Source organism: Pseudophryne corroboree, chromosome 8, assembly GCF_028390025.1.
Source record: "Pseudophryne corroboree isolate aPseCor3 chromosome 8, aPseCor3.hap2, whole genome shotgun sequence".
Classification (NCBI taxonomy): Eukaryota; Metazoa; Chordata; class Amphibia; order Anura; family Myobatrachidae; genus Pseudophryne; species Pseudophryne corroboree.
The window spans coordinates 137,204,992-137,222,533 of NC_086451.1; the positions used below are offsets into that span (position 1 = coordinate 137,204,992).

At 46.3% G+C, this 17,542-nt stretch overlaps 1 protein-coding gene across 2 annotated transcripts in view; it reads left to right on the top strand.

The window, feature by feature from the left end:
* The window catches only part of LOC134948755 (tumor necrosis factor ligand superfamily member 10-like), a 141,300-nt gene that overhangs the window by 99,914 nt on the left and 23,844 nt on the right, over nucleotides 1-17,542 (top strand). For both annotated transcript variants that reach the window (XM_063936955.1, XM_063936956.1), the window contains exons 3-4: nucleotides 3,784-3,820; nucleotides 7,226-7,327. In XM_063936955.1, coding sequence (XP_063793025.1) covers nucleotides 3,784-3,820; nucleotides 7,226-7,327 — 139 coding nt within the window. The remainder of the gene's footprint in view (nucleotides 1-3,783; nucleotides 3,821-7,225; nucleotides 7,328-17,542) is intronic.

Below are 17,542 nucleotides of genomic sequence, written 5' to 3' on the forward strand. Positions count from 1 at the left end.
CACGTTGGTGGATGGAGCGAGACATGATGTCCCAGATGTGCTCAATTGGATTCAGGTCTGGGGAACGGGCGGGCCAGTCCATAGCATCAATGGACTCCAGCCACATGAGGTCTAGCATTGTCTTGCATTAGGAGGAACCCAGGGCCAACCGCACCAGCATATGGTCTCACAAGGGGTCTGAGGATCTCATCTCAGTACCTAATAGCAGTCAGGCTACCTCTGGCGAGCACATGGAGGGCTGTGCGGCCCCCCCAAAGAAATGCCACCCCACACCATTACTGACCCACTGCCAAACCGGTCATGCTGGAGGATGTTGCAGGCAGCAGAACGTTCTCCTTGGCATCTCCAGACTCTGACACGTCTGTCACATGTGCTCAGTGAGAACCTGCTTTCATCTGTGAAGAGCACAGGGCAACAGTGGCGAATTTGCCAATCTTGGTGTTCTCTGGCAAATGCCAAACGTCCTGCATGGTGTTGGGCTGTAAGCACAACCCCCACCTGTGGACGTCGGGCCCTCATACCACCCTCATGGAGTCTGTTTCTGATCGTTTGAGTAGACAAATGCACATTTGTGGCTTGCTGGAGGTCATTTTGCAGGGCTCTGGCAGTGCTCCTCCTGTTCATCCTTGCACAAAGGCGGAGGTAGCGGTCCTGCTGCTGGGTTGTTGCCCTCCTACAGCCTCCTCCACGTCTCCTGATGTACTGGCCTGTCTCCTGGTAGCGCCTCCATGCTCTGGACACTACGCTGACAGACACAGCAAACCTTATTGCCACCGCTCGCATTGATGTGCCATCCTGGATGAGCTGCACTACCTGAGCCACTTATGTGGGTTGTAGACTCCGTCTCATGCTACCACTAGAGTGAAAGCACCGTCAGCTTTCAAAAGTGACCAAAACATCAGCCAGAAAGCATAGGAGCTGAGAAGTGGTCTGTGGTCACCACCTGCAGAACAACTCCTTTATTGGGGGTGTCTTGCTAATTGCCTATAATTCCCACCTGTTGTCTATTCCATTTGCACAACAGCATGTGAAATTGATTGTCAATCAGTGTTGCTTCCTAAGTGGACAGTTTGATTTCACAGAAGTGTGATTGACTTGGAGTTACATTGTGTTGTTTAAGTGTTCCCTTTATTTTTTGAGCAGTGTATATACTGTGTATGTATGTATGTATATATATATATATATATATATATATATATATATATATACATACACACACATATATATATATATATATATATTATATATATTATATATGACAGTTTGATTTCACAGAAGTGTGATTGACTTGGAGTTACATTGTGTTGTTTAAGTGTTCCCTTTATTTTTTTGAGCAGTGTATATACTGTGTATGTATATATATATATATATATATATATATATATAAATTGCAAATAGTCCCGGCACTCCCCTTATAGGTGATGTATTTGCTGCGGTGCCCTCCTGGTGGAAGCTCCCTTCCACTATGTAGTGTGAAGATGTGGCGGCGGCACTCAACCAGACTTAGCAACTGCAGTTAATAGATTTATTATGCCAACATGTTTCGGGGATTAGACCCCGTCCTCAGGGCCAGACAAAACGGCCCTGAGGACGGGGTCTAATCCCCGAAACATGTTGGCATAATAAATCTATTAACTGCAGTTGCTAAGTCTGGTTGAGTGCCGCCGCCACATCTTCACACTATATATATATATATATATATATATATGTATTGGGAGAGAGAGAAAGGGGCATCAGTTTTGATATGCCCCTTCCCGGCAAGGCATGCCCCTAATGTCCCTATTGGAAGAATGACAGGGTGTAAAATCTACTAACGTTGCATATATAGAAGGGAATTCAAATGTTTGAAAACTTAAAGTCGGTTGGGTGTCTATTTTTTCCTGTCTATTAGATAGGAAAAATACAGATACCAAAACAGACACCACACTGACTTTTCAAACATTTGAATTCCCCCCATTGTATCTTAATGAATCACATACTGTAGAATCGCAACTATTCAAGTTCTGTGTTTACATGGTAGATCTGGCTTTCTGACATCACAACTTCACAGATACAGTATTTGTATAGATATATTGCATTTCCTATCAATTCTATATATTTTAATTACTAAATAACAAAAAAAAATAATGCTTTGTTATACAATAGTTGCCAACATTTTAAAATCATTTACTGGGGCAGTTTACTGCAAGATTGTACATATAGGGCCTAATTCAGCATAGAACGCTGCTCCGACAGCATTCACATGCTGAAGCCCTCTGCAGTGTACACACGCACATAAGCCACACTGCACATGCGCACACTGTGAGATGCAACGGCATCTAACACATATGAAAACCTGTGCCTGATTGACAGGCAGAGACGTTCGCGGGGAGGGAGTGTCATGGTGGCGTTTTAGGGGTCTTGCGGTGGCATTTGGGGCCGCGGTCTGGACAATACAGACATGTCCGGACTGTTTGCAGGGTGCGCCGCAGCCGCTGTAACCTGAAACATGGCAGCAAGCCATTTGCCTTAGCAGCTAGGCTGCATAGGCAGAGGGCAACCCTAAACATGCGAGTGCATCGCTGTATTGCGGAGGGGGAGGGGGGGCAAGACCTGGCATTTCGGGGCGCCCCTAAAGATATTTATTCTGTGGATCTTTTATGTCTCTTATGTCATGTAATTTTTAAGTGATTTTATTTTCTATGGCTGTGCACCTTATCTTTTAAGTAAACCATACCTAATAGGGGTGTTTTTTGTATTGTATTGAAACAATTTCTGTGACATTGGTTTCATATTGTGCTGTCTCTATAATTTTATAATAAATGAATGTTTTATACTTTAGACATTCTGATAGTCTTTTTATAAGTTAAAGGACACGTAGTGACTGGCACTCTAACAAAAAGCAGCAATGGCCCTGGTGCCTTCCAGAGACTTTCAATGACAAACAGTGTGGAGCCGGCACTCAACGGACTTCATAGAGGCAAATGAAACACTGTACTATCCACATGTACAGTACTAATATTTCGGAAATGTATTCCTTCATCAGAGTACATACTATTCTATACTAATATATTGTGCATGTTTGGAGGGACGGCATCCCAGGACAACATAAAGAATTGTAAAAACCAGAGTCGGTAATGTTAAGTCTCATTGAAAGAGCTAACGCTCTGAAGCGTTGATGTAACACTACCGGCTTTGTCTGGATTTTACTATTCATTATATAGTCCTGGAGGGCCATCCCTCCAAACATGCACTATATCATATTATTGGAAAGGCACCAGGCAAGTAGTTATAGTTGTTAGGAGTGCCATATATAATCCAGCAGCAAATTTTGTAAAAAATAGGTACTATACAAACTTGCACTCTATTTATTCTCCCCTATAAATGTTCTTGCACCACATAGTGCATTGTACATGCTAATTATTGGAGGAAATATTATTTGTAGTTTTCAAAATCAGTTTTTGAAGGCTTAATTCATTGATTCCTTTAGGAAGTACTGTTTTCCAGTAATAAGTCAGGTATGAAGAAAGATTTAGTATTTTGTGTAGACCCACCTGTCTAAAGAGGTACAGTACATCACTTTTTTATGCATCATACTATACTGCTGTGTTACACCATAAATTCTAGTTAAAGGACATAGGGGTTGATCTATCAAACAGTGTAAATAATGGGGACAGGATCCAGTGGTGAAGTTACTCATAGCAACCAATAAACTTTGAGGTAGAATTTATCAAGTACATTCTATACAATCAGGTCCTCATCTTTTATCTATGCGTCTGACATTACTGTATGTTTCATCTGTAGGTAACAGAAAATGCTATACAGAGAACAGCAAGGAGAGGTGAGTAAAGAGGTGACATTTTCCTAGATTTAAATATTTGATCAAATTGTTGTTATTAAAAGTGTTGCTGTAAAAATTATCCCAATCGCTATAAAACTACCAAGGTATTTAATACTGGTCTCATTCTTTGATAGTGAACAATGGTCAGTATGACCCTCCTGAATTATTCAACCAGCCCCCCGCCCCCCCCCCCCCCCCCCCAAAAAAAAAAAAAACCCGCATTGCCCCTCTAGTTTCTTGGTGGGCTAGAATTTTAATTGAATAAGACACCCCAAAGCCCTCAATCCCTACTTGAATAAATTAAATAAATATTAATTCATTGGTTGGAGTCCAAATGAAGAGAAACTAAAGGGCCCTACAGACTGGGTGACCCGCCGCCGAGCTTCCCGACCGCCGATACGGCAGACGGGCGAACCGGCGGTGGGGGGGAGGTGACGGCGAGAGTGAAGTTTCCTCACTCCCCCCGTCACCCGGCACCATAGCAATGCATGCTAATACAGACAATCTCGTCCATATTTGCCTGCATGCATAAGCGACGGGGCACCAATGATGAAGGAGCGCGGGGCCTCGCATCGTTCATCGTTGGTGCCCACACACTGCACGATATGAACGAGTTCTCGTTCATAAATGAATGAGAACGTTCATATCGTGCAGTGTTATCTGTCACTGTGTAGAGCTTACTACAGAAAACCCAATTGAAGAAATCTTCTCTGACAACAGCAGAATGGGCAAAGTCAAAGGTCCAGTCGTCGGAGGCCAATTGCAAGCATGTATTTGTCATTGTTATTAAAATACTTTTGTGTGTGATTGAGCAGTAATGGCCAACAGTTCAGTTATTGTATTATGTTATATAATACAACTATTAATTGTCATACATTAGAGCAGGCCTGGCCAATCTGTGGCTCTCCAGATGTTGTGCACATCCCAGCATGCCCTGCCACAGTTTTAACATTCCCTAATAGCAAAACTGTGGCAAAGCATGATGGAACTTGTAGTTTTATAACAGCTGGATAGCCATAGGTTGGCCACGCCTGCATTAGAAAGTCCAAGGAATACATTATGTCAGCCATTATTCACTGTGATTATAGCTACCATGTTCTCTGTAGATCTCGTTTATAAAGCTCCCTAGATGGGCAGCTCAAAGTACTTTGGTTTTGTACAAATGCATCTAGATGATCGTCCCAGAGGTCTTCAAGGTAATCTCTACTCTGGGAAGATGCCAAACTAGAAAAGAACCTAAGGTCACAGAGAGGAGAAAAAAAATGTGTATTGTGCGAAAAAAGTGTAGATGTAACATAAAAATTAAAAACTCCCATGACTTCGGAACCTCCACTTTCATACAATTACACCAGAAAAGTTTAAAAATACTAAAAAATAGAGATGAGCAGGTTCGGCTGTAACACCAGAATTAACGCCAGTTCGGTTTTATCCGGATTTTTCTTATTGGCTATCCAAAACACATGACATCCGTTAGCCAATAAGATGTCGTTTTGAGATCCGAGTAAGTCCGAGTGAAACCGAACCCGCTCATCTCTACTAAAAAATACTGACTGGTTTCACTATGTCATGTTAATGTTGTAGTTACACAGTTCTTACACTGAGGCCTTTGAGCGTGGTTGAGTGTTGCCAAATAATGGACATGGTTGATAAGTTTTTATTGAATTGAGCCTGGCTTACATTAGGGGAATTAAAAACGGGGTCTACTACGATATCCTGGCTGCCGGGATCCCGGTGCCCAGCATACCGGTGCCGGGATCCCGACTGCCGGAATGCTGGCAGTGGGGCGAGTGCAAAAGAGCCCCTTGCGGGCACTGTGGCACGCTATTTATTCTACCTCTAGGGCTGTCATGGACACCCCAAGAGGGAGAATAGTTGTCGGTATTCCGGCACCGGTATGCTGAGCGTCAGGATCCCGACAGCCGGGATATCAAATGCTTCCCATAAAAAAGTACTCCGATTTAGTGACTTCCCATGTAGCTGAGAGGTATGGAGGAAAATTAGATTAGAAAAAGTGTCGAGTGGAGAGAAGATTGGCGTATTGGAATAAGCTAATGAGGAGGGCACATATGAGGGAGAAGCTCAAGAGAAAGAGGGGTAAGTGAGGGAGAAGTGGGGTCATGTAAGTAAAGCTGGTGGGCAAGGGGTATGTAAAAGAAATGTCAATGAGCATGTTATGGGAAAGCTGGTGAGCAGGGGCACATGTTATGGAGAAAATGGGGGCATTTCAGAGAAAAGATGGTGCCCAGAGGACAAATCACTGAAAACTGGAGGGAGAAGTTGGCGAGAAGGGGCAGTGTGTAAATGAAAACCTGTAGGTCAACACTTGTTTAGAATGTTGTCGGGCTGTTTTGACAAAGGCTTACAAAGAATCAACTTGACCTTAACTTATTAAGTGGCACAAATTTTAAGTGCAAATACCGGCGTGTTTTGCACTTAATCATATTTACATTTGAGAGCAAACGATCCTTTACGTAATATTCCTCTAAGTTTGCAAAGTTAAGAAAGTTTGCCAGGAGACAAATTAAAATTCAGTACATCTCTATGAAATGCTCAGTCACTGTTTATAAATCCTTGACATTTTTGGTGCAGGAAAAAAAGTAGATATAGAACATTGGGGTCGATTCAATTTAGCAACAGTTGAATAGCCCCGGGAATTAGCTCCCGGCGCTATTCAATACAGCGACTAGTTACCCTCAATTGTCGGGAATTCTTCTCTCACCCCCGACAGAGAAGAAAACCGACAAAAGGGCTGCCGCGCGGCCGGCGCGAGGCTGATTCTGTCGGGAATCAGCATCGCCGCGGGTAGTTAAGTCGGAGAATGCCCGTTCTCCTGACAAAACAACCTGTTAAGTCCGCGAGAACGGGCATTCTCTGACTTAACTTTAGCTGAATTGAATAGCGTCGGGAGCTAATTCAACTGTTCAACTGTCGCTGAATTGAATCGACCCCATTAATTCTAATAAAAACACAAGGTTCCAGCGCACACTGTTGCAAAAAAAAAAAAAAAAGACAATTTGTTTTATAACTAGAAGTCCATAACTAAATGAATAAACTTTCCTGCCAACAGCAGCTGTTTCAATGGGATCTTTATCAAGGCTTTAGTTATGGATTTCTACTAATAAGGACGTGCCTGTATTACATATCATGTTTTGCACTGCGCCATAAAACAGGTGCACCATTGTGCCGACTATGTACTTGCCAAGGAATGCCTTCTGTCTGCCCATTTTTCCCCATCAGCCTAGTTGAAATTCTCTTCTGCAAACCCCATCACCAATAAAAGTTGTACTGCATCTGAGTTTTGTTATTTTTAAATGAAGCATTATGGCTTTCCGCATTTTGCATGTGAAGAAAAGGAGAGAGGTCATAACTGAGACTATAACATGCTTTTCTTTTCCATTGTTTTAGAAGCTGCAAAAAGTTTCTTAAACAACTCTGGCATAGTGATACCAAGAGGACTCTTTACAAAGACATCAGCTCATCTCATACTTCAAAATACTTCTGTTCCAGGTAAATTGTAAAAATATATCTAAACTAGTATTTATGACAGTCGTAGCTATTGTACATAGATTTCACTTATCTTCCCCTACTCTCTCTCTCTCTCTGTTTTCTCCGGCTTCCTTTGACCATCTCTCTAAGCTCTCGTCTCCCCATATCTGGGGCAAATTGGAGGAACATGGGGAAACTACTGTATTTCCCTGTTCCTCGTATCTTTTCCTGTTCACCCTGTCACATGCTGTTCTTACCCTTTTCCTACCAGTTCACCATTTGGTGTGCACATTTAAGGGGGAATTCAGTTGTCGGTGAACAGACTCGCTGCGCCGAATTAACATGCCTCTTGCCGCACTTTATGGCAGCAGAATCTCGCTCAAAAGTCTATGCTATCCGATAGGGGGGGGTGTGCAAATCGACCGGGTGAAGTCTGCGAGTTGGGCTGCCGTTGCCGGTGTTTCAATGCAGCGGCAATGGGAGTTCTCCCTATTCTTCCACAATTTAAATATGCCCAGGCACACCCTAATGTCAGACTTTATCTGTGTTTTTCTGCAATGTAATTGTGCAGCCGGCATTCCTATGAGATGAATTTTAGTGAGTAACTGACACAATGACTCACAAGATGTAGATGTACAGCCAGTTTTGGACCGGCCCACAGGGGTACTGGGGAAACCCCTGGTGGGTCAACTACCTGGGGTACCACCTCCTCTAGGAATCAGATTCGAGACTGTGCGCTTGAATTATACATTATACATATGTTACCTTATACTGTACAGGACTAAGGTGTATTTTCTACAGTCACTGCTGTTATTAATCTAGGTTATTATCATGCATGCACTAGCAGTGTTTACTATATTTATAAAGGGGCCCAGACTATGCTCTCTATAATGGTTAGCCAAACATCTGTGGTGGCTGGCCACACCCCCTCTGGAGACTGGCCACACCCCTAAACATGGGCCCCTGCATTCCACCGGTGGGCCCTTCATGCCCCAGTCCGACACTGTGACCTGCCCTTCACTTTGTGCCCTAATTATCTCCTCCATTAGAGGGACAGAAAATTAAGCAGTGCATTCAGATTTAAATGTACTATGGGGGTCATTCCGAGTTGTTCGCTCGGTAATTTTTTTCGCATTGCAGCGATTTTCCGCTTAGTGCGCATGCGCAATGTCCGCAGTGCGACTGCGCCAAGTAAATTTGCTATGCAGTTTGGAATTTTACTCACGGCTTTTTCATCGTTCTGGTGATCGTAGTGTGATTGACAGGAAGTGGGTGTTACTGGGCGGAAACTGGACGTTTTATGGGTGTGTGCGGAAAAACTCTACCGTGTCTGGGAAAAACGCGGGAGTGGCTGGAGAAACGGGGGAGTGTCTGGGCGAACGCTGGGTGTGTTTGTGACGTCAAACCAGGAACGACAAGCACTGAACTGATCGCAGATGCCGAGTAAGTCTGGAGCTACTCAGAAACTGCTAAGAGAGGTGTAATCGCAATATTGCGAATACGTCGTTCGCAATTTTAAGAAGCTAAGATTCACTCCCAGTAGGCGGCGGCTTAGCGTGAGTAAATCTGCTAAAAGCAGCTTGCGAGCGAACAACTCGGAATGAGGGCCTATATAAACTACACCGTCCAGTTGTATTTGGCATAATATGATGAGTGCACTATTGTGTGGCATAATATGGTCACAGGTCAGTGAGGTAATGGAGCTGGGGGGTTGGCAACGCGTTGCCGGAGCCTGGGCTCCCAGCGGTCAGCATACCGACTGTGGGATCCTGGCAGCAGCATGCCGCAGGGATGAGAGGGGGTGTGTGGGGAGGGGGGGTGGCGAGCGCAACAGAGCCCCTTGCGGTCTCACCATGCCGCAGGCTCGATGGCTCGCAGCGCTTGCCACAGGTTCTATTCCCACTTTATGGGTGTCATGGACACCCACGAGTGGGAATAGACCCTGTGTGTTAGCATTCCGTCGGGCGGCATTGTGATTGGTCAGGATTCCGGCATCGGCATGCTGACCACCAGGATCCTGAGCGCTGGTCACAGGACCACATCCCAGTTGGGGGATTGATGGGGGATATGGTAATATTGGGGAAGATTGGGTGGGGCAGGATATGTGAGGAGACTGAGAGGAAAGGATCATGAGATTGAAGATGGAATTGAAGACTTGGAAATCATGGTAGACACAGCCCTGAGTGGTGCTAGACATGCCTCTTTCTGTGGGTGCACACTTTAATGAAAAGTGCTGTGCATGCCTATGGTTTCAGACAGAGAATGCCCCCTGTTCTTTACCCTTTTCTCCTGTCTTCCCAAGTTATTCAAACTGTCCTCTTATCTCCTACTGCTATTCCCCCACTCTGCCTTATGCCATAACCTACGCATAGTGCTGGGCTCAGTAGGAGCTATATGTCCATCCTATTGTTACGATCCTGATGCTCAGGACAGGGGAGATCTTATGTAGTGAGTCCTGAGCACCAAGACGGAATGCTGGGATTGGGAAATGGGAAGGAAATAGCCCCTAGCACCCTACCTCCGTTGTCTTACCCGTGTTATCAATTCACGCCTGAACGACTATGGTTTCTTGGGCCCATGGCAGCCGCGTTTGAAGGGCGGATTAGGTCTGCCCAACTCCGATGCCCCCTCAGGTCTTAAAGAGAGACAAGGCGTGAACTGAGACAGGGTAATAACAAGGGGACCTCTAACTGAAACAACCACGCTAGGGGCTATAAACTACCTAAAAACTAGACGTATGTGCGGCACGCCGCCAAAGGAAAAGTACTAGAAAGAAACCACTGTCCACTTCCCTACACGGCACCGCCGAGTTCCGGGGAGGACAGTGAAAGCGGAAACCTCTGCAAATGCACCAATTCACAGTAAAGTAAACACTAAGCGGCATAGGCCGCAACACGCGGCAGCAGCCGCTACTCACGAAACCGGACGAGAACCCCAGATGACAAAGAGGTTCGCAAGGACTAGAAGGATTCCCAGGACCGGCTTCGGACCTCCAAAGTACCAAAGAGCAGGGAGCAAGATCCACCAAACACGGCTGACAGGAACAGAGTTCTGCAAGGCAGGAACAGCATACAAGAAGCTATCACCGGCGGGGCTGCAGTGTGCTGGCTCACATAAAAAGGCCCTGCTGGCCAATAACAGGAGGGCCAGCAGGACCAGCCCCCAGACCCTAATTACTAGTTGCCGTGCAGCTGCCCTGCTGCACGAGCAACCTAATTAACTTTTCTTAGCAATGTTGCTATGCACCCGGCGGCCCTGCGCGCACGGCGTCCTGCGTTGCCAGGGACCCGGCGGCTATCGTGCGCACGGCGTCCTGGCGTTGCTAGGCGCCATGCGGGGGACAGGGAAGGAGAGAGGCGCGGCGGCCGTGACCGCTGCTCAGTCAGGGCACGGCCGAAGACCGCCGCGCCTAACAGTACCCCCCCCCTTGAGGAGGGGTTAAAGAACCCCTAGAGCCAGGTTTCTGAGGAAACTCCTGAAAGAAAATCCTCTTCAGCTTGGGAGCATGTAAATCTTTATCCAACACCCAAGATCTTTCTTCAGGGCCATAACCTTTCCAGTGGACCAAAAAATAGAGCCAACCCCGAGAAAACTTAGAATCTAAAACCTTCTCCACCAAGAACTCTTGTTGCCCCTGAACATCCACCGGAGATCTACCCTGGGAAGCTGGGAAGTCCTCCGAGAAAATCTCCTGGAAGAAAAATACTGTTTCAAAAGAGAACAGTGAAAAGTATTGCCAATTTTGAGAGATCTCGGCAAGCATAGCCGAAAAGCAACTGGATTGACCTTCTTAATGATAAGGAATGGTCCAATAAATTTGGGTCCCAATCTAGCCGAAGGTTGTCAGAGCTTGATGTTGCGAGTTGACAACCATACCTTATCTCCCACCTTAAAAGTGCAAGGACGTCGGAGCCTATCAGAAAATTTATTTTCTCGGAAGGCAGCTTTTCTCAAGGCAAGGTGCACCTTTCTCCAAATTGTTCTGAGATGGGAGGTTGAGGTCAACGAGGAGACTGGAGAATGAGGAAAAAATGAGTTGGCTCTAGGATGAAAGCCAAAAACTGAAAAAAATGGGGACTCCTTGGTGGAAGAATGACAAGAGTTATTATAAGCAAATTCGGCTAACGGAAGAAATTCAGACCAATCATTCTGGAGTTTGGCCGAATACAACCGTAAATACTGTTTTAATGACTGGTTAACTCGTTCGGTTTGTCCGTTAGATTGTGGATGGTACCCAGATGTTAAAGAGAGTTTCATATTTAATGAGGCACAAAAACGTTTCCAGAAACGAGCAATGAATTGCGGACCCCGATCAGAGACAATATCCCTGGGCAACCCATGGAGCCTGAACACATGACGGAGAAACAAGACTGCCAACCCTTGAGCAGAGGGTAATCGGGGAAGAGCAATGAAATGAGCCATCTTACTAAAACGATCTACTACCACCCAAATGACTTGAAATCCGGCTGAAAGAGGAAGGTCCACCACGAAATCCATGGATATATGTGACCATGGCCTGAGAGGAACGGCTAAAGGTACGAGTTGCCCGATCGGCAATGAACGAGGAACCTTATGCCGTGCACAAACCTGACAGGAATGGACAAATTCCCTTACATCTTTAGAAAGACTAGGCCACCACACCGAGCGAGAGACTAACTCCAAGGTCTTAGTGATACCTGGATGACCAGAGACTTTGTTGTCGTGAAACTCAGCTAAAACAGTGCCTCTCAGAAATTCAGGGACAAAGAGACGATCAGCAGGAGTCGGTTTAGGAGCCTGCTGTTGAAGCTGGACTAACTGAGTAAATAAATCCTGTGTGAGGCCTGCCCGGATGACAGATGATGGAACTATGGGGGTAGTAGCAGGATGGTTATTGTGAACCGGAAGAAAACAACGTGACAGGGCATCAGCTTTAGTATTTTTGGAACCGGGCCTGAAGGTGATAATAAACCTGAAACGAGTAAAAAACAAAGCCCAACGTGCCTGCCGAGCATTAAGCCGTTTAGCTGACTCAATATACTGCAGGTTCTTATGGTCAGTAAACACTGTAATAGTATGCCTAGCTCCCTCCAGCCAATGCCTCCACTCCTCGAAAGCCCATTTAACTGCCAGCAATTCTCGATTACCAACGTCATAGTTGGATTCTGCGGAGGAGAATTTCCTGGACATGAAGGCACAAGAGTGTAATTACTGAGACTCCGGATCTTCCTGAGATAGGATAGCCCCCACTCCAACCTCTGAGGCATCTACCTCGACTATAAAGGGGAGCTCCGAGTTAGGGTGCCTGAGAACAGGAGCCGAGACAAAGGCCTGCCAGACTCGGCTGCAGGCGACCAATTGGAAGGGTCCGCTCCTTTTTTAGTCAATGCTACTATAGGAGCGACCAAATCAGAAAAGGTATGAATGAACCGCCTATAATAGTTTGCAAACCCTAAAAAGCGCTGAATTGCTTTTAAATTTGTGGGTTGCGCCCAATTAAGGATGGCCTGGAGTTTTTTCGGTTCCATGAAAAATCCCTGGGGAGAAATAATATACCCCAAGAAGGACACTTCCGTAATGTGAAAATCACATTTCTCTAGTTTTGCGTATAAATGATTCTCCCGTAGTTTTTGAAGAACCAGACGCACATGGGTAATATGTTGTTCCATAGACTCAGAATAAATCAAAATGTCGTCTAAATAAACGACAACGAACTTTCCAAGAAAGTCACGAAGAACATCATTGATGAGGTCTTGAAATACCGCAGGAGCATTTGACAGCCCAAAGGGCATCACCAGGTATTCATAATGACCCGACTGTGTGCTGAAAGCCGTCTTCCACTCATCCCCAGATCTTATTCGGATGAGATTGTAAGCTCCTCTAAGATCAATTTTTGAGAAGATAACGGCAGAGCGTAACTGATCAAAAAGTACTGAAATCAAAGGCAAAGGGTAGGTGTTTTTAACAGAAATTTTATTCAGAGCCCGAAAATCAATACATGGTCTGAGCGACCCATCTTTTTTCTCAACAAAAAAGAATCCTGCACTCAAAGGAGATTTCGAAGGCCTAATGAAGCCTTTTTTCAGGCTTTCCTGGATATAATTATCCATAGCCGTGGTTTCTGGCCCGGAGAGGGCATATAATCTCCCCTTAGGTAAAGTGGCCCTGGGAACTAAATCTATAGCGCAGTCATAGGACCGATGGGGAGGCAGAACGTCCGCATTACCCTTGGAGAACACATCAGCAAAATCCTGATATTCCAGAGGAATAAGTTCTGGGGTAACTGCCGCAACCCGGACAGGATGGGAAATACACTCCTTAACACAAAAAGGACCCCATTGGGAAATCTCCCCAGACCGCCAATCTATGGTGGGATTATGAAAGGCAAGCCAGGGGTGACCCAAAACTACTGGAACTGCCGGACAATGTGTAAGGTAAAATTCTATTTCTTCTGAATGTAGGGCCCCCATTGTCAGCAATACTGGAGGTGTGCGGTGAGTAATAACCCCATTGGAAAGCGGACCCCCATCCAAGCCGTGCATGGTGATACGTCTATCTAAGGGTATCAGTGGAACGCCTAAAGCCTTAGCCCAAGCTAAATCCATAAAATTTCCTGCAGCTCCACTGTCGACGAAGGCCGACACCAACGAACTGAGGCTGCCAAAGGAAATCTTTACCGGAACTAATAGAGAATTATTAGAGGAGATTAACTGCAGACCCAAGTGAACCCCCTCACAATTCACTTGGTCAGAGCGTTTCCCGACTTGTTCGGGCAGTTACGTGCGATATGTCCCTTACCACCACAATACAAACAAAGACCAGAACTTAACCTTCTGGTTCTTTCCTCTGGGGACAGCCGGGAGAGACCCATTTGCATGGGCTCCTTGACGTCCTCAGGAAAAGTATATACACATGGATTAGGCCTAAAAGTTGTTCCTCTTTCAGCCCTCCGCTCTCGGAGACGACGATCAATTTTAATAGCGAGCTCCATGAGTTTGTCTAGAGTCTCAGAAGCGGGGTACTGAAGGAGACTGTCTTTAATCACTTCCGACAGACCGAGGCGAAACTGACTGCGCAGGGCCGGGTCATTCCAGCCACAGTCGTTCGACCAACGGCGAAATTCGGTACAATACACCTCTGCTGGATTTTTGCCTTGCTTAAGGGCACGCAGGTGACTCTCAGCTGATGCTTCTCTATCTGGGTCGTCATATAAGAGGCCTAAGGATTTAAAAAAGGCGTCTACTCATAACAAAGCAGCATCATCCGCTCTTAGCCCAAACTCCCAGGTCTGTGGATCACCCTGAAGTAGAGACATCACAATCCCGACCCGCTGAGACTCAGTACCAGAGGAACGGGGCCTTAAACGAAAATAAAGCTTACAAGCTTCCTTAAAATTAAAAAAATCCTTTCGGTTACCCGAAAAACGGTCAGGTAAATGCATCTTTGGTTCTAGAACCATACTCGGGGAGGCTCGCAAAAGATCTTCCTGCGATCTCACCCGAAGAGTAAGGTCCTGAACCATCTGAGTTAATTCCTGTATTTGGTTAACCAAAAGCTGACTGGGGTTTGGCCCTAAACCTGCCGGATTCATGAGGCCGAATTTCTAGGCCCACCAATACAACGGAAAAAATTAAACCCCCTTTTTTTTTATGTGGGCCGGTGATAATGTTACGATCCTGATGCTCAGGACAGGGGAGATCTTATGTAGTGAGTCCTGAGCACCAAGACGGAATGCTGGGATTGGGAAATGGGAAGGAAATAGCCACTAGCACCCTACCTCCGTTGTCTTACCCGTGTTATCAATTCACGCCTGAACGACTATGGTTTCTTGGGCCCATGGCAGCCGCGTTTGAAGGGCGGATTAGGTCTGCCCAACTCCGATGCCCCCTCAGGTCTTAAAGAGAGACAAGGCGTGAACTGAGACAGGGTAATAACAAGGGGACCTCTAACTGAAACAACCACGCTAGGGGCTATAAACTACCTAAAAACTAAACGTATGTGCGGCACGCCGCCAAAGGAAAAGAACTACAAAGAAACCACTGTCCACTCTCCTACACGGCACCGCCGAGTTCCGGGGAGGACAGTGAAAGCGGAAACCTCCGCAAATGCACCAATTCACAGTAAAGTAAACACTAAGTGGCATAGGCCGCAACACGCAGCAGCAGCCGCTATTTACGAAACCGGGCGAGAACCCCAGATGACAAAGAGGTTCGCAAGGACTAGAAGGATTCCCAGGACCGGCTTCGGACCTCCAAAGTACCAAAGGGCAGGAGCAAGATCCACCAAACACGGCTGACAGGAACAGAGTTCTGCAAGGCAGGAACAGCATACAAGAAGCTATCACCGGCGGGGCTGCAGTGTGCTGGCTCACATAAAAAGGCCCTGCTGGCCAATAACAGGAGGGCCAGCAGGACCAGCCCCCAGACCCTAATTACTAGTTGCCGTGCAGCTGCCCTGCTGCACGAGCAACCTAATTAACTATTCTCCACCTGTGGCGTCCCCGTTGCTATGCACCCGGCGGCCCTGCACGCACGGCGTCCTGCGTTGCCAGGGACCCGGCGGCTATCGTGCGCACGGCATCCTGGCGTTGCTAGGCGCCGTGCGGGGGACAGGGAAGGAGAGAGGCGCGGTGGCCGTGACCGCTGCTCAGTCAGGGCACGGCCGAAGACCGCCGCGCCTAACACCTATATAGCAGGGGTTTGGGGGATGGCCAGTTCTGCTCCTTCATCCTCAGATGGGGTGGCAGCAGTCTGCATCCTGCAGATAAGGTATGGGTGCAAGGCCGATTCAAGTGCAGGGGAAAGGGGATTGCAGAAGTTTACGAATTTCAGGACCTCCAACAGGCGGGAGGTTTGTGTGGTGGAAGTGCCAATTCACAGTACTTTTGTGTAGGGGTGGGGAAGGGATGTGCGTGTGTGTTTGTGTGTGTGAAGGGCCCCATACACTACTACGGTATGTCTGAGGCTGAAGTCAGAGGCGATTTCCCTTGAACGGTACCGGGAGCTTCCATTCGATTCCATACGATTTGGAACATTTTGCATGCGATATATCGTATGCGATCCCATCCATGCCTGCGGGAACTGACATATCACGACTGCAGCACTAACGATCTGGGGGAGCCGATCCGACCCTCATGGGAACACACATCCAAAATGCCCGATTTCACCCAATATTTCGGTCCGAATGCCCAAAATTGGATGAAATCGGACATTATCGTCCTAGTGTATGGGGCCCTTGATAAGAGCGGTATCTAGAGCTGCATCATTCAAATCAAGAATTGTTGTAATAACATTATGAGGACATGCAAATGACTGAGTCCTTCTGGAAAATTTGCTACATCTACAGTAGGCTCTTCATTTAAAGAAACTAAATGTATGTGTCTTGATTAAGTAATATTATGTGTTTACCTCTTTGACAGATATGATATAATACAAATGCTTATTAATCTAAACATTATACACAGAACAGCATGTATCTTCAAGTTCTGTTTTATCATCCATCGAATGTAATGAACATTTATTTTAGGCAGAGATACTGTAGACACTGTGTTACAAGTCACTGGGATTGAGGGTCTGTTTTCTATATTCATCACCAGGGCTAGAGATCTGTTTTACACATTTGTCACCAGGGTTGGAGGTCTGATATTACACTAGTCACTTCAGTGTCAGATTACAGGCGGAGTGGATGGGGCAGTTGCCCAAGGGCCCCCACACATTTGGGCACTCCACACTACGCCAAACATTGCCCTGACCTGGCCCACTCTGACCCTACCTGGCTGGCTCCCGGCAGCAGTGCATTGCTGCAATTCGTGGGTGTATTGAGAAGGGGGCCGAGCCTAGTGCGATGAAGTGCCTGCCCCCACCCCATCAGAGACCCAACTGTGCTGTAGCCTGTAACAGGTAATGTCTCTCCTGCTCGCTCTCCCTCCCTCCTTCTCTCTTGCGCCTCTCTCTCCCCTCTCTCTCTCTCTCCTTCTCTTTCTCCCCTTGACCTTCTCTCCTGTTCGCTCCCTCTCCCTCTCTGTCTCTCTTCCTGACACACTTTCTCTCTCTCTACTGCTCACTCCCCCTCCCTCTCTCTGGGGTATATTTACTAAAGTTTGAGTTTTTAGAAGTGGACATGTTGCCCATAGCAACCAATCAGATTCTACTTATCATTTATTTAGCACCTGCTAGAAATTAATAGCTAGAATCTCCACTTCTAAAAACCTGCACTTTTAGTAAATATACCTCTCTGTCTTTCTCTCTCTCTTTCCCA